Genomic DNA, 23,937 nt, shown 5'->3' on the forward strand with positions numbered 1-23,937 from the left:
CTGTTATCTCCTCGGGATTCTGTCCGCCAGTCACTTGTTAACGGCTAATTGAAGCTAATCTCATGGTTGTTGCGTTTGTGCATCCTCGAATTGCGGCCAAGGAACGACCCTCGACCCTCGACCCTCGACCCTCGACCCTGGCCCTCTAGCCCCTATCCAAACACCAACCCGTGGCATGCAAACAATTCGCAGACACGCGTCTTCTTTTCCAACACAAATATATATTTTCAATGTTTCTCTTTGATTTGAAATCAATGAACGAACGAAAAGCATCACACTAAAATTCTTACATACTTAAGCACTAACAACATAGACCCTTTACACAGATTAGGGATAAATATTTCATTGAATTTTCAAGTAGTTGTGTTTTCAGATTACGAGCTGCATAATCCCAATGAATTCGATTTGGCTTACACTCATTGCAACTCGATAACATTCATATTTGAATATGAGATTGGTTGGCACACTTCGCTTTGGGTTTTCATTGTTTTTCCATATGTGGTTTATGTTCACTGATAATCGCCATCGCCGGAACACTTCTGGTTTTCAATTGAGCTTCCGCTGCTTCGGAATTGGATTGAATTGAAATTGCAATTCCCAATTAATTTATTTGCGATTTGTTGACCAGTTCGTCACGCTCGCCAACTATCCACGTTTGCACAATGCCACTAGACACACACACCCACACACACACAGGCCACATATTGCGTATTTATGCAGGATATATGGCAGCGGAGGCTTCCCGTTAGCCATATGCTCTATTTGCATCGAACTTAATTGAAAACAAAATGAAAAGTAAGAAAATAAATGCAACGCAAACACCAGCCGCGCTGTGTCCGCGTACAATTGGCAGCCACTGTGCTAGGTGTCAGTTGCAATTAATGGGCTCCGACCTGACCGTTGTTAAACTTTAATTAGCTGCAGTGTGCGGACTCCTACTCCTGATTGGGCGGGGAATTTCCCGCCTGCCAGCGCGTCACCTGTGCAAATAGAAATGTTGAAAGGTAAATAAGGGCGGGCAATTGTTTACTCTGCGGCTGAGTGGGTGGAGTGTGCACTCGCATAGGAATCACACAAATAATTTTAATTTTTATGCACGCTCTGTGCTCATAAAAAATTCATAGACCCTCCCCTCCACTCCTGTTGGCTTTTTGTGACTTTCTGCCAGGCTGCTCCTTGGAAATGTTTCCACAAAACGCCCAGGAAGCTACAACTTTTGTCAAGTTCTGCACGCACGAAATAAATCCAGGTTGACATTTTAATTAATTTATCCCCGACTATGTCTTGTTAATAGTTTTGTATTGCCTGCGAGCTTGAAATGTAAACTCAAAGTGCCAGCCAAACAAGACCTTTATCAACTGGATACGTATGAATGCGCCCACGCACGAGGTGAAAGTGGGTGGAAGTTGTAGCAGAACACACAACACACAAATCAATTTGCATGCCCATAGAACTTCCAACTTTCACCAACGAGCCAAAACTTTGCTTTGTTCCAGGAACCTTCCTTAAAATCCAAGCTGGGTATAATCTAACAAAATATAAAGTAGGTAGGTGCCTCTAAAAACTGCATAATAGAAACTAATGCCAGGCCAAAAAATTAATCTCTGTTGGGCATAATTAAAAACTCTAGTCCCCCACTTTTCCCCCATTTGGTTTCAGCAACAGGCTGCAAATAGCATTTCACCTGTCAGCCTGTCAGCACGTACATACATATATGTTGATTTGTGCCAAGTTAGCTCCCCCAAGATTAAAGGCGCTCCCAGAATTTAATTTAAGGTATCTGGGAGTCGAATCTGCGGCATGTGAGTACCAAATTTGAATTTCAAATTTATGAAACTGCAGTGGAGGAGCCTTCGAGCAGAACAGTTTCTTCACATCTGAGGCAATTGCTCGATGCCCCAACAATTACATAGCATACTTTTTGGGGGAGCTCAAAGGGGCTGAGGCTGAGTCCTTTCGTCCTTTCGTTTCGCCACTTTTATGTGGTGTAGGCTACTTTCGAGGGCCAGTGTCGAGTGTGGAAATTTGCTCAGCTGGAATCAAGTTGTTGGCCCAATTAGTGGGGGCGTGAAGGGGCGTGGCCGTTGGCGGCTTTCATTATCGAAACGTGCTTTCACTTTGTCAATGGATGTCGGACGAAATTAATTGCCGGCGGGCGGGAAAAAGCCGCCCCAGCGATTGCAGAAAAGTTTTGTTTGAATAATTTCATTAAGATTAATTTTGGCAACAAAGGATCTGGAAAATTATAATTTATAATTAGCAGGCAGCAAAGCGGTTCTGTTTGCTTTTCGCCCTACTTACGGAGATTTTATTGAAAATTTTAATTATGATTTTGTGTGCGCTTGCTCGTGTTTTTGTTTTTGCTTTTATTTTTGTGTGCTTCGAGTTCGGCCGAAAAGTTTCCTGTACATGGGCAATAAATGAGGTTTTCCTGCCGCAACAACAAATTAAACTGGAGTCGAACTCAGGGCGAGGTCAGTGGAAAACGCTGGACAATAAAGTTTAATGAATTACATTTCATTCGGCGGCGGCGAAGGACGAGCGGAAGGACGAGCCAGCTGCTGGTAATCCTTGGACAAACAGCCAGCGAAGGCGGAGCAGAAAGTCGAAAGGAAATGAAAATATGTCGACGGAAATGAGCATTGACGCCGTTGTCGTGACCCAGACATCAACATTCGGGGTCCCTTGTTCCTTTGGTCAAGTCACATGCGCTGATTTCCCGGCCGGGCGGTGGGTCCGTTGCCATTTCATCATTGTCAACGGCCGCAGAACATCGAACAAACAATAAATATTGTAAACAATTTGTTTGGCCTGGCTGGGGAAATAGAAAGCCATGGCAAATATTTGCCCACGCCCGAGGCAGGCCGAAGCGGAAATCGTTTCCTCCAAGGAGCCCAGGAGGCGGGGTCCGGAAAACCAAGGGCGGGGAGAAGTGGATTGGAGGCCCCCATAAGCCCTTCGGGGCAATAAATTATCATCATCAGCAAATGGCAATGTGGTTCATCCTGTCGCCGCTGCTTCCCCAACAGACGCGCACAATTTCCAATTGCCATCCGGCCGTGCGATTCCCCATTCCCAGCCGAATCCGCGTCCCAATCCCTAATGGAATCCCAGTGCCCCAAGTCGGGGACTGCGTCCTGCCACGTAGGTAATGCGGCATTAATTAAATCAAGCATCATTAAGCGGGGCGTGGTTGTGGGCGTGCTGCGGCCGGGTTCTAATGGCAATTGCATTCGGATTTGCAGCGCACCGTGGTTAGGAGCACTTTGGACCAGCTAAACTGGCAATCGCAGACCGCAGGAAAAGTTTGATTTGGGTGCTGGGGTTGATTAAGTGGGGAACCACTTGGAGTGGAACACAAAATAGTTTTCGAGTTTCAGGTCGATAAGGTATGGCATTATTAAAGCATTTTCCACGATAAAGTTGCAAGGCTAGAAATACGAAAATTATTGTATCTATTTTCATACCTTGACTTCTTTACTCTCATCCCTTGCTTTTACATGCTTTCCTGTGGATTCACAAAGTGCAGGTGTTGTTATTGGATGGTAATGAAATTGCACCAGCGTCCGAATGGGAAATTGAAATAAAAGCTGGCCCACAAAATGTTTTAGCTCTGTGGGCATTGCGTAAAATTTCATTTGCAGAGCGGTTTTATGGCTGGCGCTTCCATCTAACTGCTTTTAGTGGGGGGTGGGAAGTGGGAACGGTGTGCCCAATGGGCCATGTCGGAAAACCTAAGGTAAAATGAGTTTTCAATAAAGCCCAGTGCCCGTGGGCACAAACTGCATAAGTAGCTCGCACGGACAGGGCGCCGAAGATCATGTTTTTGGCCAAGCGTCCTTTTTAGTGCATTGTCTTTTGGCCAAGCGAAATTCCAGCGAGTGCCTGGCAAATGGCCAACAGCTGGCGCAGCTCTGGGTGCTGCTCCTTCGGGGAGGTGTTGGCCAACACCAAATGCACTTGATGTGTTGGCACGGCCACTCCCTCGCATTCGAGCACACTCACTTGGCCACATGCTGCACTCGAAAAAGTTGCGTGCTTCTAACTTAATATGTCAAATGAGTACCAAGCCAACTACCATTTTCAGCACCAGATGTAATCCGTTTTTCTAGAGAAAGACAGCATTTTAATATGTTTTCAGGTTTATAACACGACGTTGACTTAGCAACGGGATCAGCATCTTCTCGCAGTGCATCATTGTAGACACTAAGCCTCCGGGGCTTAGATGGTAGGCTTTGGACGCTTTGGCTGCCAGCGAGCAGCGGAGCATGGCCAAAAGGGATGGCAGTGGGGATGGTGGGGATATTGGGGATTGGCGGGCGAGGAGCATCCTATTTATTGCCACCGCTTGTAGCAGTCATTACTCACTCGGCAGGACTGGCTCTTTAAATTTCATTTCGTAAATGTAATTCGATTTAAGTTGCGCTCTCGACTTGCCATTTTTGCCGCTTGCCTTTCTGATAGCAATGAATTTTTCATAGTTTCAGCCTGGCTTTTGAGCCCTTTGTTGGACTGCATTTCAATTGAATGGGCGGCTAACAAAAAGTCCTGCAAAATAAAACGAGAGCAGCATGGAAAGTTTAATTCGGAAAAAGCGGGGGAAAACAAACGGAAGTGCATGTTTTGCATATTGCTTTGAGCCCTCAACAAATATGGAAAATTTCCTGCTGTCGGTGGGAGTGTGTGTGTCTGTCTGTCTGTGTGTGTGTGTGGGAAAATCAAATTTGCCGGCCCTCAGCTTCCGAATCTCCTGGCTCCCCAAACCTCGAAACACCGCCATTCATTTGTTGCCAGCAATCGTCCATGCAAACAGCGAAACTTGACTAAATGCAATAAACTGACCAGTGCCAGGCCATTTTGCCACTGTTGCGGTCCGGATTCTGGAACTCATCCCGATCCCCCTGCAATTCGCTTGCCAACTCAGCAGCATTTTTGTACCCCGCATTCATTGGGTTCAAGGATGGAGCGGTCCTCAAAAGTACTAATGATTTGTGGATCCATAAGAACTGGGGCAGTTGAACTTGGTACGAGTGTATGCGCTTATATGTCGCTTCAAAGACAGAAATTACTGGATTCAAATTAAGTAGTTTTGAGATCTAAGGCGGAAATTATCTCACGGTCTAAGGTATAAGGTACGAATGGGGTATCTCTAAGTCGAGAGCCTTTTTGTTGCGTTTCCGTAGAATAAAATGCAATTTGCTCATTTTTGCATAAGCCCCAATTTCGGTTTCACTCTCGCTGCCAGGAAACGAATGAGAAATTGCTGTAGCAATCTGCGAGTCCGCAGTGGATTTCGGACAGATCCCGAATCCCAGATCCCGGTGAGGAGGTACTGCCGGCGACAGGTAAAATCAAATCGGCTTGCCAACGGGCTCTGGCTGATATACGGGGATATGGGGATATGGTTGTCATACAGCGCTCCGGAATTCACGAAATGCCCCACAAACAACACACGTAGTTGTGCAACACGCCGGACACCTACCTGGATTTACGTGAAAGGACGCTCGGCTCCGGCGGCGGAATCTAGCAGACTCAAATCGTTGAATGTTTCACAGTTTTGCAGCACCTGGCTGCAAGTGGCGTTAATTAAATCAAAATCGATGGCCACCCGATGGCCCAGGGATTCCGATTGCGGGGGCATATGTACGGCCGGGGAGTCCACCTTGTGCGCAAGGTGGGAACTCGCCCCCAGCGGGCAGCAGGGCATCCGGGGCACATCCTGGTGCCGGGCTGCTGTCATCGCCGCCTGCAGCTCCTCCGCACCGCAGTCGAACTCGTCGTACTCGTCGTCCATCAGCGATTGCTCTGAGTAGCTCTCATCGTCGTCGTCGCAGTCAAAGTAGCCGCTCTGTGGGGGAATGGTTGGTTGGTTAACTTTCGAGATTGAGCTCTTGATTGGCCGGGAAGAGGGGAGTCATCATTGCGGATATGCCGAACAAGGCAGGCGTACTTATGAAAACCTGATTTCAATTCATCTCTATTAAGTTATTAAAGCTTAGCTAGCAAACCAATAAGACTACAGGTATTGTATATTCATCAGTAAGCGTATCGAGACCTAATGAATCATACCCAAATCAGGTGCTGTTTGCCCCTTCTACCGTCGACTCCCCACTCCCACAGTTACTCACCTGGCAGTCCAGGCATCGGCAATTATCACAGAGGCTGCAACTCAGGCCCAAAATGTCGGCTGCCTCCTGGTAGAGCTCGGAACTCGATTTCGCCTGCTGTTGTAGTTGCTGGTGGCTGGCCAGCGACGTGCTGGTGTCCTCATTATGCATGCTCCAGTTGGTCGGTTTGTTCGGCTGCCCCCCACTTCCACATCCACTTCCACTGCCACTTCCAGTGCCACTTCCAGCCTCCCGACTGTTGCTCTGATTTTTCAAGTTGCCGCCGTTGTTGTTGCCGCTCGGGGTGGATGGCTCCGCCTCATTGCTGTCGAGCATGTTAAATGAAAGTTTATTTAGCGTTTGGTTGACTAAACTAAACGCGTATCAAATGGCTGCAAGTGGCGTGGAAGGACTCGCAGCGATTAGCAAGGACGAGCATGATCCCCATAAAAATTGATATAAAGTGGGAAATAAGCAGCTACGGACATGGTTATGGTAATTGACGTTTACAGGAAAATTAAGGCTCTATCGTACTGGAAAAATATAAACAGTGCGTTAGCTCAACAGAAATCATAAAATGGTTTTCACCTAACAAAAATATCCTGTAGCTATTTTTTGGTTGATTTAAAATCAGTATCAACAATATATATTCATATTAATAATACACATTGGTGTGTTATGAAAACAAAATAGTTAAAATGTTGTTGGCGGAAACCAAAAGATATGAAAAGAAGCATCACAAAAGCGTTTGAATCCGAGCGATAACAAAGGCAAATCGATCGATAAAAGCGATAATTCACCACGTCTGCAACACTTCGCCGCCCGCAAAAGAACTTAAAATTGAAACACAATGATTCCCATTTAATTTGCGGCGACAATCGGACTGGGAAATGGGCGCCACCAACATTTGCAGCCAGTGTCCACAATGAATTAAGCCACCTTCGGGGAGCCTTTAAGCCGCATCAGCGGAAAAGCGGGCTGCGCAAGGCCGCGAAAAGCGGTGGGAAAAATGCAAAAGCGAATAACTTTGCACAACAAATTTCCGCAGTTACTTGGCGACACGAGTTGGGAGTTATTCCTGTCAGTTTGCTGGTGTCGCCATCCACAAAGTTGATGAATGCGCGCCGGAGAGTTTCCGCCGTGGAAATGCCTAAGAATGAAGAGGACGAAGGGCTTTGCATTTTTCCCGGCTGGCGTTTACTAATTAAATGAGCACAGGGCACTAATAAATCAAAGCGAAGCCGCCCTTTTCGCCCGGTGCAATTAATGAAATTTTCCCAGCCGCCTTTGCCAGTGAAAATGTTCAGTGAGCGAGCGAACTTCTGACATCATTATTGCAAAATGGATAGGTGGGGAGGGGGCCCCCAAAAAACAGTGCATATGAGTGATGTCTGGGGACGGGTGTAGCTCGTAACATCTATGTGAGTGCAACTTGGGCGCCAAGTTTCGCTGAATGTGATTATTGCACTTCAATATGTGCCTTTATGGGCTGGGCGGCATCGGCGTTTTAATCAACTTCTTAAGCCCTCTTTAAGCGCCGATGCTTTCGCCTCACTTTATGTTTACGGCGACCGCGTTAATTTTTCAATTTCGCAAATGACTGCTGGGCGGAAAATGGGGTGGAAAATGCGGGAAGTAACTTTGCTCGGCGATGATGATCAGAACTTATGACTTCGTGAACAACGCCACAAAGTTTCTCCGCTGCAACAAAGTGTCCGCTGACAGATAATTGAAAGCGCTTAGAAGCCGCAGTCCGGACAAGAAAGGCGCATTTGGCCACTAGGTGGCCACCGTAGAAACCAAGGGGAGTGACCAATCGATATCTGGAATAATGGCCTCGATGGGTTCGGTTCAGCGATTCACTCGGCTATAAATGGCAACTAACGCCGATTGCTGCTCTTCAATAATTAATTATGAAATTATGAAATAATCGCATGCCGGACGAGAAGGAATTTGACGGTCCTCAGTCAACTTAATGAGAAACCACTTCGGCATGGCAACTAGGACCGCGGAACCAGCCAGCACTTGTCCCCCGGATTGCCGTCATAAAACTTGCCACAGTTTGCAGCGCGTTGCACGACGCCCTATAACATTTATGGGAATTTATAAGTTTTTGCGACGGCTAGGAGATTGCCACACTGACTCAAACGCACATACTCGCCCCAAGTGCACTCGAAAAAATAAGTTAATATATAACTGGTATCAAATAAATTGAAAGGAATATCAAAAATTCCGCTACTCACAGGAATATGCAAGTGAACAAAATTATATATACAAAATTATTATATTATATTGTCTTGAGCTCAGGTGCGTTCGAATTTCTCCGAGTGTCTGGGTGTTACATACCTGATGGCACCAGCATCTTCCGGAACTGCCGCGTTGCTGCGCCATTTTTCTTCTTCGAGATATTTGAGAAACTTTGTCTTCTTGGCAATAAGCGCTGATTTGACATTGGTGCATTTCTTCTTTGGGAGCAGAGGGAGGCCACCTGCTCCTCCGCCTCCGGCTGGCGAGGTAACCGCTCCCGCCGCGCCATCGAGGCATTCGCCACTCCGGCTCCGATTCCGGGCGCCTTGGAGGCCCACTCCGCCTGCCGCCGACAGGCAGCTATTGTTATGGTTGCTGGCGGCGGCATTGTTGTTGCTGCCACTGATGTGGATGTGGCTGCTGCTGATGCTGCTGCTGCCTTGGTTGGTGTGGTTGCTGTGGGCGTGGGTGACATTTTGGCAGGCGACGCCGACGCTGCAATTGAACAGTTTTTGCAGGGCCGCCGTTGCCGCCGTTGCCGGTGAACACATTGCGGTTGACATTGATGTAGCGACAGGATTTACGTAGTTTGCTGCGCCTCCCGCTGCTGCATCCATGGCTGGTGGCGCTGCAGCTGCCGCGGCTGCTGCTGTTGCTGCGGCACTGCCGAAAGTTTTGAATTTATGCTGCAGGACGCCACTCGAGCAAGTCGACCCAATTGGATTTGCTGCTCTGCTCCGGCTGCCATTTATTTCACGCTTTGTTGCCGCATATGTGCCATAGTCCTGCCAAGATGGTGGAGAGATGCGAAGCAGAGAGTGCCGAAAGAAGGGCGAAAGAGGCTCAGATAGATGTGCAAGTGGACTCGCAGACTGGCAGGACTCACCCCATAGGAACCGTAGCTGGCATTCAGCACATAGATCGAGTTTTGATTGCTGCACTGGAAGACCATGTCGTCCATCGTCTGGGCTGCACAGACAACAGAAAAGGGTTGTGATTTACTTCAATTGAATGGCGAATCGAATCAATTTTAAATATTTCATCTTAAGTGCTTTAAATCAAGAGTAGAGTATTATTTAAGAGTATCTTATCTGTCTGACTCCCCTGAAGCAAATACATGATTATAAGGATAAGGGTAGCACGGCATTTAGGCTACTGAAACAGATTTGGAGTGATAGGAAACCGTATGAATGACCCATGGAAATCCCTACCCCAGCCGAGTCGAAAATATTGCTTAACAAAATTATGCAAATTGAACTTTGGAATCAAACAGCAGACGGCGTTTCTGTTTCAACTCTCCGCAATCGAAAAGGGAAAATCCCCGGGAAAAGCGCACACGAGGGGCGGAAAAAGGCGAAAATTTAATTTAAATTCTTATTGCTGCCTGCTGATTGTGATTGTTTCTGGGAGGGAGTGGTTGCTTACCCATTGAGCATTCAATAAACTTGGTTTCGTAGATTTCCCCGGCCCGTGCCGAGGAAGGTGTTTTTGACTGGTGGAGCGGCGCTGGAACGCCGGCTTGACGGATCCTGTCCAGCTCCTGGTGGCAATCAAAGCTACAATTACCGCCGACGTGCACGTCCAACTGAAGCGGAAACTTATGCGGCTGCTGGAGCGTGTAAACGTTGACTGCGCGCTTCTCGTGGCCTCCGCCTCCGATTCCGAATCCTTCGCCGGTGTTCCGCTTGGTCCTCCCGCTGGTCTTCCCGGAGCTGAGCCAGCTCGTTAGCCACAGGGATTGGATGTCTGCGGGATTGAGAAGGAGAGAATATGAGGCACAGGCATAAGCAAATTTCATTCAAAAGTGCTCAGTTCACGCATTCGGTTTATTGTTGCGAAGCTTCTCGGGCAAATGCGAAATGGTTAACTCGGCCTGGCCAAGCATGATAAAATTTCGTTTGAAAGGCAAGTTCATTGAAATAAACAGACCCCAGCCCAGCCGCCCACTAACTTTCGCCGGCAAACACGCAAAATAATCAAAATAATCCTTTTTTTGTTGGCCCGGCTCCGGCTCAGTTACGCCATCCGGGTTTCACAGACCCTTCTATTGTTGGCTTAGAGAGATTGCTCGACTTAGTCCGGCAGAAATGCCGACAATTACGCATCGCACACTCAATGTAATCGCCGTTGCCACGACAATTGCCGAACGGAAAGTCATGGTTCTGAAATCCTCGAAATTGAGAGCGAACAATAAGTGAAATGGATGTATGATATTCACGCAGGTTACAACCTCTTTTTTTTGCCAAAAACTCAGTATTTTCGCCAAAAAAACCGATTCTATGATCCAAATTCAGAATGGTGTACTTTGATCAACTCGTAATTACATTTCTAATCGATCTGCGTTCAAATTTGAAACTTTTAATTTTTTTCAATTTTTTTCAAATTTTAATGATGTTACCCCTTATAAAAAATTCGAAAATTGGTCAAAAATTCATTTTTGAAAATCCAACGGATTGTGATAGTGAACTTTAGTTTGGACCTTTAGCAGTGCAAAAAACTCATTCTAAAAGGATTTTGATACTTTTTTGATAATTTTTGAGGATAGACCTTTTTGTAAAAGTGGTATTTTTGCCATATTGGCAAAAATTGTTCGACCAAATCCGTATTTTGGCAAAAACAATCGTAGTCCGATTTCTAATTTAAATTTCAATGCTATTTATGCCAGATGAAGAATAATTATAATCCGTTAGCAATAAAGCTGCAATTTACTATGCGGCTATTATTGAAGGTTTAATCGTTATTCGTTCAGCAAAAACAATTAATAAACAACAGGCATTAAGTTTCCACAATTATTGTTTCATTGTGGTAATTATAGCAATACAAAACAGGCTAAATCAGTAATTTAATGCTCTTACGGACTTGAAATGTAACAGTAACGTAGTAGCAGTAAAGAAATAGGAATTTGTCAGAAGAAAGTTTTGCTTAGAATCGCGGACCAATTGTGTTCTGAACTTTTGGGCGTACATGTGAGTACGTGAACTCCGATCGCAGGAGCGCCTTACATTTGTATCCTATTCGGCAGAGCCGTAAATCCTGGAGCCGCAACTCGGTGACCCCATTCATCAAAGTGTCGCAGCAGCTGGCGAGCGGAATCTTTTGTCATTTGCTGTCAAATCGCAGGGATTTGATGAGGGGCGGACTCGGGGTGGAAAAACTAATACGTGCTGGAAGTCAACAGAGCAACATGTAAAACATCGAGAGTGCCAAAGTCGCAAGGGTTGCGGGGTACAGGTGGAAGGGTTCACCTGCCGCTCGACGAGCATCTCTAATGAGTGGCAATAAAGCAAATGTGGCAGGTGACACAGCACCACACACACACACACACACATCGAACAATTTGCACAGTATAATTGTTGACACACCCCGATGCGTGAATATATATAAAACAAATTTGGTGTGCCCATATTTATTTGAGACTCTGCGTGCGTGTCATTAGTGGCCGTCTGAATGGAGCCAGAAATCCTGTCACATCCATTGTCCCACCCGCCCCTCCGCTACCAAGCTCCACCAAGCTAATAATACAACTTTTATTTATTTTGGGATTTTCGTCAACTGACCGAGGGCTAACAAAGCGCCTGCAAACAAACAGGACCACAGAAATAATAGGCCACCATAGAAGGAGGGGGGGTACCACGTGGTGGGTGGGTTGTAAGTGGGTGGTAATAGGGTGGCGTGTTCGGTGGACCGTGACATATTTGTCATAATCAGCGTTTGGGCATAAGCATAAATTTGAATGAGTGCGCACAGTGACGGCAGGGGAACGAGGGTCAAGGCCCATATTGTGTAAGCATCCTTATCACATTTGGGCATTCTTTTTTTTTAGCCAGAACAGGATTTTAGGTAAAGGCTATAAAGGCAAGTGGTTCGATCGCTCTGAAAACATATGGGGGACTTAACCCACTTATTATCTCGATTATTTCGGCAAGTACATATGATGAAAGAGCAGTAATAGTACCAGTAAATTTCTATATGTTTTAGTTCTATCCATGTATCCTTCCTTGTTCTCCCATTTATCATTAATTTTATGATAATTTAAAGCCATCACAAGAAATTCAGGAAAAGTGCTGGTCAACTTTGAAATAAGCTTTGAAGCTGTGGAATCTGGCCTCCATCGACGAGCGGACAACTCCGGATACCCCAGTGCACGGGTATGCGCACAAAGCAGGACTCATCTATGCAGGGACATGGCTGACCCGCACCCCTGGATCAGGAATTTGCAATTGACAGGAGTCGCGTTGCCGGCGGACGGGCTCCGTGAGTAAATATTTGACGCAGGAATGCTGGGTGGGGAGTGCAGGAGGTCGCGAAGCCCAAAATGGGAGGAGTGGATTGGATTGGAGTGGGAGAAGGCTATCTGGCCGAGTCCATATTTGGAGAGATCGGCCCTGTTTGGCCATAAATTTGATGTGTGCATAAAAAATGTTTTTCGATTTCCTTCGACACACATAAATTCCTGGGCCGGGTCACGTGCGAGCAGGTGTTGGCCGCCAGCTCGGGCATTGTCTTTTGGCCACTTTCTCCAAAACGAGATCCCGACGACAAGGCGGCGCATCGGGCGGAATCAATAAGTGGGCCGGGGGGCCAGGGCAGAGCACTGTTCTCCATTGGCTGCTTTATTTTTGTACACATATTTATTGCATTTTGTTGATTTTCTGGCGAAAAATCTAGCTAAAACGGTTTCCGTTTGTCATAAATTTGGGGTCACGCCGCCATAGAAACACATTTAAACTGAAATTCGGCCGATTTGCTTTGTGTGTTCAGGCATTTTTCCGGGCATGTTTTGCCAGCGATTGCATAATAACATCGTTTGTGGAATGGCCCACAATGGCAATAAATTAACATTTTATATGGAATGTGGTTTCGGGGCGTGCGAGTGTGTGAGTGTGTGTCCTTTTCCACTATGCAGTTGGCTAAGCCTTTTATGGCGCGATTATCGGGCAGAAACATTTTTGGCATTCCAATAAGCAGTTATTCAAAGCGGATTTGACCAGGCCCCAGGATTGCAGCATAGGTCTCTAAGGAATCCTTGAAGATAACTTAATACGGGTTGCATACTTTCAGATTCGGAGTAGCAAACACTTATGATGTCCTGCATTGTTTGTTTATTTTAATTATAAATTATCAAATCATACATCAGGAAAGGGAGCCACATTAAAATTCAGCATGACAGGACATACGTACAAGAGACGAAACTCGTATTCGGAATCAGCAACAGTGGCCAAGTGTTTGCCTCAAGGCGTTCCAAAAGCGATTCAATCAACTGTATTAAAGTTAATAGTTAAAGGTAAGCCCAAAGCATTTTAAATTATTTAATGATGCAATCATAACGAATGGTACACAAAATAAAGATGAGCTTTAGATTTTTTGTAAGAGTATTTGTGATTTATTGGTTGGGTGGTTATGGTCAATGCAGGATATATGTCAAGTGCACCACCCACTTCCGCCCATCTCCCTCTCGAAGCACCTTATGCACACCGCTCTGGGCACTCGAAATCACACACACTTACTGGCTGGGCAAATGTTTGCGCTTGTGTGCGCGGCCGCGATAGCGTTATTATCCGTTTGATTAGAGAAAACACAGCGTTTTGGCCTAATTAGAGTCAGAATGTCAAAACATTGACTTTGGGTATTTGGGCGGACATCAAAGAGGATCCCACTTAGGAGCACAACTTGGCGGCACTTGAGTCCTAATGGCGAACGGAAAGGCAAAGGGAAGTGAAAACAGACTCGCAAACGGCCAAGTCAACAGCAACAAAGCCAACGACGAGGTCGATTGCAAGGACGAACGATTCAAATGGCCCAAACCCATCGGTTGCCAATGAAGTGCAAAAAAAAAACGTCTTCAAGTACTTGGCCATTTGCCCCACTCCACTCCACTCCACCTCCCCCTGAACTCGCCCACCTCGACCCATTTTTGCCAATGTAAACACATTTGATATCCAGCAGAAACAAAAACGATGAAGATGGCCAGTGGCGTAGGATAGATTTATAAACAGGGATCTCATTCATGTGGGAAGCTAACATAAGTACTGCAAGTACATATATATCATCAAAAGAAGGACATTAGAAAAGATAGTACTTAAGCGCACCCCTTTTTTCGGGACCTTCTGCGCCTCTGGCCCCAAACAGCAGTTCCATTGAAAGACAGACTTAGTTCCCAACAACAAGACGGGCGAGAACTGGAGCTCAAAGGACGAGCGAGAGATTGATTTTGCTCTCATTTGATATTCCTGACTGACCGCTGAATCAAATGGGATTTTTGCCTGCCAACCGATTTGTTGGCTTTTTGTATTCATCATCCTTTGTGGTCCTTTCCATGGCTCCATCGCTCCCTCGTCCTGCAAGCAGTGCAATAATTTCCCGTTAGCGTCGCACTAAATGCAAGCAAATTTTGTCATTTGGCCGGGACGTGAGTTGGATGGCCAAGGACTTCGCACAGGACGTCTCGGATTAGAGCGAGTTAGAAGCTGGATGCTGGCACACTAAACTTTTCCAACCTGCAAACTACAAGCAATTGCACCACTCAAACTCACAAAATCATGCGGGGTTGTACTTCTCAAAAGGATTCTGCTCCACTTGGAAGAGTGTTTTAAATTTGGAATTCTGATTTGTTAGCGATCCTTCCGCGTAAAACCAATGTAAGCAGTGCAGTGGAAAACCCAACCATTATTTTAATTGTATATATAATAAATTAGACATATTTCAATCGGCCTATATCTTTGCCAGTGTAGATGCAGCGAGGGACATAGCTCGAGTTTGAGTTCGAGTTTTAGTTTGAGGTCGTCGCTGCGGGAAGATCCCAGGCACGTAGCTCCCTCGGCTCCTTAAGCAACCCCAGGCTCCCACTCCACGGGGCTGTCTTCGCTAAGTCCTTTATAATAAATAGTTGAGTCGCTTTGGGGGATTAGTGCTGAAATTAGTTTATGCCAATGAGATTAGGCATGACATGCCGAACGCCATGTTCATCCCGGCTGAGAACTGAAACTAGTCGCACATGCTCATGGACCTTAGTGAGTTTACTCCAGGAAACCAGCAAAGTAGCTTAGTCATCAGATTGGAGTTATCTGTTCGAATTAATCCGTTTTGTGTGTGGCCATCTTGCTACCATCTAATGGAATATTTCGATTAGGATCTATTTATATATCTCAGTTACGTCATTTGATTTTCCCATTTCGCAATGGGGTTGAAAGTTGCGCCGAAATTTGTAGCTTATGTGGTTTTTGAATATATTGTTAATGGAGCATGCAATAGCATTCAGATAGTTCTTATAAATATAATTATATTATGTTCTTGTGACTTCCAATGCTAATTGATAAGCAAACTTATTCTTTTAATGTTTGTTTTTTATTTCGCTTTCGCTTAATCAGGTAAACTCATACACACACTCACACGTTTTGCCGGTTTTTTCTCTCCCGCTATATATGTGCCTATAGTATCTCTCTCCGAGATAGCTTATATATATACAGAAAGAGCGCACATTGTTTATTTCAGTGGCGTACCGTCTGTTGACTGGCGAAGTAGCTCTCTGAATTTTTCGGAACCTCCACGCGCTGCGCAGCTCGATTAGAGTCCCCTACTCCCTACTCCCACGCTCCATCCCCAAAATCCCGTCATGGTTTTCGTGGAGTTGTCGATATTCGTAGCCTTCATCGGTTTGCTATTGTACAAATGGTCCGTCTACACCTTCGGGTATTTCTCGAAGAGGGGCGTGGCCCACGAAAAGCCAATTCCTCTGCTAGGAAATATTCCGTGGTCGGTGCTGATGGGTAAAGAGTCGTACATAAAACATAGGCAAGTAAATATGACGATTTTTTTTAGCTCCTTCTAATTACGTTTTACCGTTTCTATTAGCATTGACCTGCACTTGCGCCTGAAGCAGCACAAGGTCTATGGAGTCTTCAACCTGCGGGATCCCCTATACTATCTCTCCGACCCGGAACTCATTCGCCAGGTGGGCATCAAGAACTTCGATACCTTCACCAACCATCGCAAGGGGATAACTGAAGGATTCAACGATACCAGCGTGATTTCCAAGAGCTTGCTCAGTCTGCGGGATCGTCGCTGGAAGCAAATGCGCAGCACCCTGACGCCTACTTTCACCAGCCTCAAAATCCGACAGATGTTCGAGCTCATCCATTTCTGCAATGTAGAGGCGGTGGACTTCGTGCAGCGCCAACTGGATGCCGGCACTTCCGAACTGGAGCTAAAGGACTTCTTCACGCGCTACACCAACGACGTGATCGCGACGGCTGCCTTTGGCATCCAAGTGAATTCCTTCAAGGATCCCAACAACGAGTTCTTTTCCATCGGGCAGCGCATTTCAGAGTTTACTTTCTGGGGCGGACTCAAAGTAATGCTATACATTCTGATGCCAAAATTGATGAAGGTAAAGACATCACCACTCCATTCTTTTTTCAAATTGTAAAACCTTTCCGCCCTTTTAGGCACTTCGGGTCCCCGTGATGGACATGAATAACGTGGACTACTTCAAAAAGCTGGTCTTCGGTGCCATGAAGTATCGAAAGGAGCAGAGTATCGTGCGGCCCGATATGATTCATTTGCTGATGGAGGCGCAGAGACAGTTTAAGGCAGAGCAAGAAGGATCTGCGGAGAGTGCAGCACAGCAGGATAAGGCCGAATTCAACGATGACGACTTGCTGGCCCAGTGCCTCTTGTTCTTCTCGGCAGGATTCGAAACAGTGGCCACCTGCCTTAGCTTCACCAGCTACGAACTTATGATGAACCCCGAAGTGCAAGAAAAATTGCTCGCGGAGATCCTGGCCGTAAAGGAGCAGCTGGGTGAGAAGCCACTAGACTACGACACCCTGATGGGCATGAAATATCTGAACTGCGTGGTGTCCGAGTCGCTGAGAAAGTGGCCACCGGCGTTCATCGTGGATCGAATGTGTGGGTCTGATTTCCAGTTGAAGGATGAGGAAGGCGAGGTGGTGGTTAACCTGCGGGAGGACGACTTAGTGCACATCAACGTGGGGGCACTTCATCACGACCCGGATAACTTCCCGGAACCCGAGCAATTCCGACCGGAGCGCTTTGACGAGGAGCACAAGCACGAGATCCGGCAGTTCACGTACCTGCCCTTTGGAGTGGGCCAACGAAGCTGCATAGGCAACCGGCTGGCTCTCATGGAGGTGAAGTCCCTGATCTTCCAGTTGGTCCTGCGCTACCACCTGAAGCCTACGGATCGCACTCCGGCGGACATGATGAGCAGCATCTCCGGTTTCCGACTGCTGCCCCGGGAGCTGTTCTGGTGCAAGTTGGAGTCCCGTGGACCCGCTTAATTAAAAACACGCCCCCAGACACACATAAATATTAATAAAGCGAGAGAAACGAAACAAAAACGGGCCATTTATTTCATCTGGACACCCTTGTGCTGACAAATTTGTCGCGGCCATGTTTCATTCTCCATTCGCTTTGTTTTCCCTTGGTTCTCCGGCTTTAAAGTCCATGTCACGGGCAGAGATTCCGGGTTAGGAGCGGGCGACGAGCAACGTCATAATACTGTCAGGACATGATGGCCTCGTCCAACCACCTAGGTTGTATGTGTTGCGGTTACACCGCATAAAATAACAGGGGGTGTGGGTGGTGGGCGGTGTCACCAGCTACACATACGCCCTCCCGCTCTCCCGTCCACTTGCACACCAGCACAGCCACCCACTCACACACACGGAACATTAAGGATTATTTATTGGGAGGTATTTTTCAAGCGGCATTAACATTTTTCGGTACAATATGAATTATATTACACTCGTGTCATAAACTCACTGTCGCAGGGCGTGAAAAACGTTGGCTGGTAAGGGAAAATCTCTCCTCCTTCTTCCGATTTTCACACCCCGCAATAGTCTGTCTAAAATATGCCGTGCAGCAAAGTCAGATAATTAACATCATCATGTGTTGCAAGGATATATTCGAAATTTGCGGTGACTTCAGCTATCTGAACTGGAGAACCAAATTAAGTTAGTTAGTCTTTGGCCCATTGAAATGCAGAAATCGGTCAGAAGTCCTTGGCGTTATGTTTTCCTTTTGGAAAACGTTCGGGTCAAACCCTGGGAAACTCAAAGTGGGCTGCTTTTGATTATAAGCCATATTCCACTATACTTCATCTACTTTACGACTTTACAACTGCAGTAATACTGCGCTAACCTGCTTAGTTTCATCTCTTTACTTTTAGTGGTGCTTTGTAAGCCATGTTTACTACGTACTGGCAATTCACTTGGCCTGTAAATCTGATTAGCTTGAAGAACTTGGCCCAACTTTCTGCATCTATTGATGGCCATGGTGACGGTGGTCAAGTCCGGAGCACGCCTATGGTCATTAGGCTAAGACCCCAGGGCCGTAAAATGGCGAAGGCAATTACCAGATATGGCCGTGCAAATATCCACACCCCCACACACCCATTTACAATTCGCACAATGTAACGCACGTAATTAGTTGCATATAACTTGGGGCCTCGAGATTCGTAAAACTTTCAACGCGCTTCAAATTTGTTGGATGTTTTTTATTGGCAGCCTTGTTGTCGTCCTTGCTGCAACAATGATGCCCATGCAAAACGGGTCTGGTCTGGTCGGATTGAGTCACATGTGGAGGAGCAAATAGGCCGGCGGCAATCGCACATGGACGTGGAAGTGGATGTTTGTAAGTCTACCACAATATTTGCTTTAAAATGAGGCAAAGGCAGCGGAAAGTGGAATTAAAGCGAAAAGTTTGCGAGATGCTGGCGGGGATAACTAAGCAAACGCTTTGCGGTTCTGGCCGTTCGTTTTATGGCCGAAGTTTGCTCGTTTCCCAGCTTCCCAGTTTTCCAGCTTCTCAGTTTCCCAGCTAGCCGCCGGCAGCGTCATGTTTTGAGATTCTCCTTCGGTTTTTGGGTGGCTGCATTCGAGTTTCGCCTGCTTGCCTTGTCAACGCTGCGTATGCGTAATCTTCAAATGCCAGCGCTGCGTATACGTAATCTGGAAAACGTCATAAACTGTGGCGACACCAGCAGAGCTATTTCTACAACTGCGTTCTGTTGCCACTCCTGTTTTCTGTTTTGTTCACAGCAACCTTATCAATCAATTCACCCACACAAATGTGGCCTGGATACTATATATATATCTACATATATATATATATATATATATATATATATATATGTGGTATGTGTGGGGTGTTATCCCCGATACAGAGCAGAGGTCATAAAGAAACTTTGGCGCCGCGACCGCCAGACGCCAGCAGAAGCATTACATTTTCCCGGCAGACGCAAAATATAAAAAAGAAAAACAGAGTAGAGCAGAGCGAATGAAATAAAAAGGAAGGGTGCGGGAAAAGCAGGGGAATAGGAGAATAACAGCGATGACGACGATACAATGATAATGCCAGGAACAATGAGACGAGGCAGCGGCCAAAAGGAGAAGGCGAGCCGAGAATGCTGAGCATTAACAATTTGGCACAATGGCAAACTGTCGCACACGAGTTTTCCCTCTGGCTTTCCCTTTTTCCAGCTTTCCCAGCTTCTCCTACGCTTTCTGCCTTGCTGCGATGCGTTTTGCGATAAGCACGAAGCGATATCGTTCGTATGGCTGTGTGTCAAGTGTTTTCCCTCGTGTATGCGCACATTTTGCTGAAAATTTCAAGTCCTGGCGTTCAATCATCGACAGAAAAGCGGTGACAAATGGATAATTATAAGTATTGAAAAATTGTCTTATTTGTGTGCCTTCTGGTTGGAAAATTTGTTGGATCATCCATGTGAGCTAGCTTCCACCAACTCGGGAGTTCCTATAAGTTAGTTAGTTAGTTCATAGTTACACTTACTCTTGTATATGCACTTTAACATTCAGCAGATGCAACTCCCTAATCAAATCCCAACTTTAAGATGCCGTAATGGCCTATAATGTCACAATGGGCCAGGACAGTAATGATGCTAAAGTCTCCGTATTTCGAAACTATGTAATTGAATCGCCTGACATTGTTTGTTCCCTCGTAGTCAAATATCTGAGCCCCATCTGAATGTGCTCTCCTTTTGCTTATCGCAGCTTGTAGAACTTGTATATAAATACGAACCGTCCGCCCCCGCTTTTCCAGCCCCCCCTCCCTGCGTCCACAGCTGGGGAAAAACGTTGTTAACGTCTCTTGAATTCGGTGTAAGCAAGTTTCCCCCCATAAGGAAAACAAGAAGGAAAAGCATAATTTGGAGAGTGCTTCAAGAGAAAGTTTCTTGTGTCGTTGGCAAGTTTCTGAAGACCTCCTCCAGAAGCCACACACAAGCACACACACACTTACACTCGCACACACACATTTGCGTTGAGATGGGAAAATAAACATAATTTTATTTTCGGTTTTTATTTAATGCTCCGCCGCATTACAGCAATTTCTGCAACATTTTTGTTTATGCGATGGCAATCGAGTTTCTGTTGGTTGGTCCTGGCTCGTCCTTGCTGCTTCTGTCAGCCTGGCTGCAAGATCCTGGTTAGCATATACATGTACGTGCCACATATGGGTGAAACACCCCCTACCAGTATTATTGTCTAATGCACATTCGGTTGGCCAAGCGTGAATTTGCATTGCTGGCATTGTCATAACTGAGCTGCTGCACATAAATCGCATTGGTCCACATTTGTGTGACATTTTTCGGTTAGGTTCCCTGGTGTTGGGCTGCGCTAGGTTGGGGATCCCACTTTCCGCCACCAGCCGAGTGAGGATGTGGCATGTGGCAGCTGGCAGGAAGCCGTAGGTAAAAACTTTTAATATTTCTCCGCTGCCAGCTGTTGCCGTTCCTAAACCTTCGGGCACCCCATTCCACCCCCTCCCCCGACAACCACATGCAGTGCTGCCAGTTGCATCCGGGCTTCGGATTCCGGACTACCGATTCCCGATTCCGCCCGTAGGTGCAACACAAACAAAAGCGGGAGCTCCACAGTAGGCCAACTGAATCGCTTGAGCTCGTCCAAGCCCACGCTGTGAAATTTAATTAGCCGCCCTCGACAATTGTAAATATATGGTAGATGGAAGAAGAGCGGAGGGGCGGCAGGAAACGGCTTGGAATGCGGGAACTTGGCTCGGATGAGCGGAATGCGAGTGGCGGGAGCAGAAATGCCGACTCCGACGGCACATCCGCCTCAGAGTTGAAACAATGCCAACTGGCCAAAAGCACAATCCTCTTTGACTGCCTCCCACTTTGGCCTTTTGGCCACGGGCACACTTACATGGCGGAAAATATGGGGTTTCGGCCTCAAAGAACTTCTGTCTAAGCCAAATCAACTCGATACTTTCGCTTGCGCGCTGAACTTGGAATCAAGTTGCGCTCGAAACCATTAAATTACGATTCATTTAACTGGATAAGTGTTCTATATTTAATTGCTTCAATTTAATATAGACTTGGAGCTTTCCTCAGAAAATATTAGCTTCAAAAATATGCCTATTACATAGAATATGCAGTTGACTAAGAGCATTATGTCATATAAAATATGAGGAAACTCAAATATGATTTATGCGGCTGTAGTAATGAACCATAACCTTATGGATATTCCAATTGTATTGCCACATTATTTACCGTGTACCGGTACTTTGGAACTTTCCCAGCTTTTCCCGACACCCGGGCTTAATGAGCTGCTCCGGAATGCTGAGAGCGGGTGCAGGTGAAGATGGGTGTGGGTGGTGGATGGTTGGTTGATGGGTGAGGGATGACAGGTGGTGGCATAGGCTTAACTTACTTTTTAGGAAATCCGCCAGTGTCGTGAAGTCGTTTATTTCAACTGCGTTTCAGACGTAAATGAAGTTGGCTTTTGGACCGCCCGCTGGCGGTGTTTCTTGCTCGCTCTTCAACTTGGCTTAATTCTTTCTGTTTTTTGCCTGGGGTTCCGCTTTCGCTGCTCTCACCTGCCGCCCTTTGCCGCCTTAGCCGCTGTCCTGCAGCAGGAAGATTCGCATTAAAATTAAAAAGGAAAGCAAAGGAATCTGGACGCAGCGAGTCCTGCGCGGAATGCCTTTGTTGTCCTGTGGGAAGGGTAATGGTCTGGAGATGGGGCCTGCGAGATAAACCAATGCAGGTTGCCGTCCCCGGGGTCGGTCAAGTCCGTAATTCTGGGCTCAGTATTTCTGGTGGGGTAATTCCAGGATAATAATGATAATAAGTGCGCATAATGGCTCTAGCAGGGTGCTCTTAATCTCCGCCAGCGAGCTTAGCTGCAGCCGTGGCTGTATTGCACATTCAGATAATGTGGCTAACTGGCAGGACCATATTGAATCTAACATTCGCTCCGCCCAGCTTAGATGGTAAATTGAAGGCGAAGGAGCGGTTGGGGAGCACTTAATAGTTGCCGGGCGTATCCATTAAGTAAACATGACTCGCTAAGCCCGCTGGGCGAATCCGGATGTGGATGTGAATGTGGATATAGATGGCTGGCGACGTGGCCCAGTAGGAGCTTCCTCTCCGACCACACTGTCAATGTACATTAGGATTGTTTTGCTTCTCAGCTTGAGATTCGGCGAAAAGACGAGATGGGAAAAAATGGGGCAAAGGGCGAAAGCAAGAGCAACGACTCTTTGTTGTTGCGTATAAACGCTGAATATTTAATAATGCAAAGGGGATGTGTGCTCGCCCAGATACGAGCAATGAAATCAACTTAAGCATCGGCACACCGGAGAATTGCCCTTGCTCATTCGCGATGATAACGCCAGCCAGAGCTCGGGGCCCAAAATGCTTTTGATATTTTATTCATTCCCCCAACGTTGCTCTCCGCGTCAATTGGTATTAGGACATTATAATTCATTGACGAGCGCCAGGATAACATCGGCCGGCGGCCCTCGAAAGCGGTTTATAATTCGCACGGCCAATGCCAGACCGTCAAGCGCACAATTAACGGGTCCTCGAGTTAGCTAGTGCTCCTCAGCTCACCAGCTTCCCAGTCCGCACACACAACCGCCGAACGTTTGAACCGCACACACGACGTATACGCAATGTTCGCATCAATCATCCGCCAGCGCGTCCACTCGCCTCGACGCACCAATTACAACTGGCACACAGCCCGCCTCCGGATGCTGGTGTCTCGTAGCTGAGCTCGGATTCGGTTCGGACTCAGCCTCGCATTCGGACTCGCCTTCGGAGTGGCATGCAACTCGTGGCACTGGGCCACTGGCACACGGACGCAGGACGCAGGCGCCCGGAGAGACCGCATCCTTTGCCTTTGGCTTCTGCTTTGGCACACAGACGGCGTGAAAATGGCCCACAATTAATATGCACAGGCGTCGCCGATGACGAGCTAGTCATTGATAGATTGTCGTAGTGAAATGCAAATTACTTGTCAATAATTGCCCCACAACTGGCCATAGAAATGCGAATTATGAGGCATAAAGGGATGGATTTACAACAAAGTTTCTACCGATATGACCAAACTAGTTATTACTTTAATTTCCTTCTGCTTAAACTCTGAATATAATCCAGAATGGCTCCTGTACAATATTTATTCTTTAATCATGAGCTGCAACTAGTAGTGGTGGTATGAGCAATCCAAATTTTTCGGATCCCCTATTAACTAATTCATGAGCTAAAAAGAACGCCGCCCATTTTGGGCACCATAATTGCCCG

At 46.6% G+C, this 23,937-nt stretch overlaps 2 protein-coding genes and 1 non-coding gene across 4 annotated transcripts; 1 reads left to right on the forward strand and 2 right to left on the reverse strand.

Annotated features, from left to right (window-relative positions):
- Nucleotides 1-203: 203 nt before the first annotated feature.
- CG13594 (uncharacterized protein) lies at nt 204-23,369 on the reverse strand. Of its 2 annotated transcripts, none has more exons than NM_001299923.1 (8): nt 23,248-23,369; nt 22,064-22,259; nt 9,780-10,100; nt 9,241-9,323; nt 8,454-9,139; nt 6,129-6,432; nt 5,483-5,848; nt 204-980 (listed from the first exon to the last, which is right to left on the reverse strand). In NM_001299923.1, the coding sequence occupies exons 3-7, from the start codon at nt 9,781-9,783 to the stop codon at nt 5,489-5,491; spliced, it is 1,437 nt and encodes a 478-aa protein (NP_001286852.1). In that variant the 5' UTR covers nt 9,784-10,100; nt 22,064-22,259; nt 23,248-23,369; the 3' UTR covers nt 204-980; nt 5,483-5,488. The 2 variants fall into 2 exon arrangements, with proteins under 2 accessions (NP_001286852.1, NP_611949.1); NM_138105.2 differs by having other exon boundaries at nt 23,207-23,369.
- On the reverse strand, nt 15,682-17,713 carry asRNA:CR43787 (antisense RNA:CR43787). Its single transcript, NR_073900.2, has 2 exons — nt 16,194-17,713; nt 15,682-16,113 (listed from the first exon to the last, which is right to left on the reverse strand).
- Nucleotides 15,844-17,704, forward strand: Cyp9c1 (Cytochrome P450 9c1). The gene is made up of 3 exons (NM_079126.3): nt 15,844-16,145; nt 16,206-16,740; nt 16,799-17,704. Exons 1-3 carry the CDS (start codon nt 15,967-15,969, stop codon nt 17,651-17,653), a joined length of 1,569 nt encoding a protein of 522 aa, NP_523850.1. The 5' UTR covers nt 15,844-15,966; the 3' UTR covers nt 17,654-17,704.
- Nucleotides 23,370-23,937: the final 568 nt, after the last annotated feature.

Source organism: Drosophila melanogaster, chromosome 2R (genome assembly GCF_000001215.4).
Source record: "Drosophila melanogaster chromosome 2R".
Lineage (NCBI taxonomy): Eukaryota > Metazoa > Arthropoda > Insecta > Diptera > Drosophilidae > Drosophila > Drosophila melanogaster.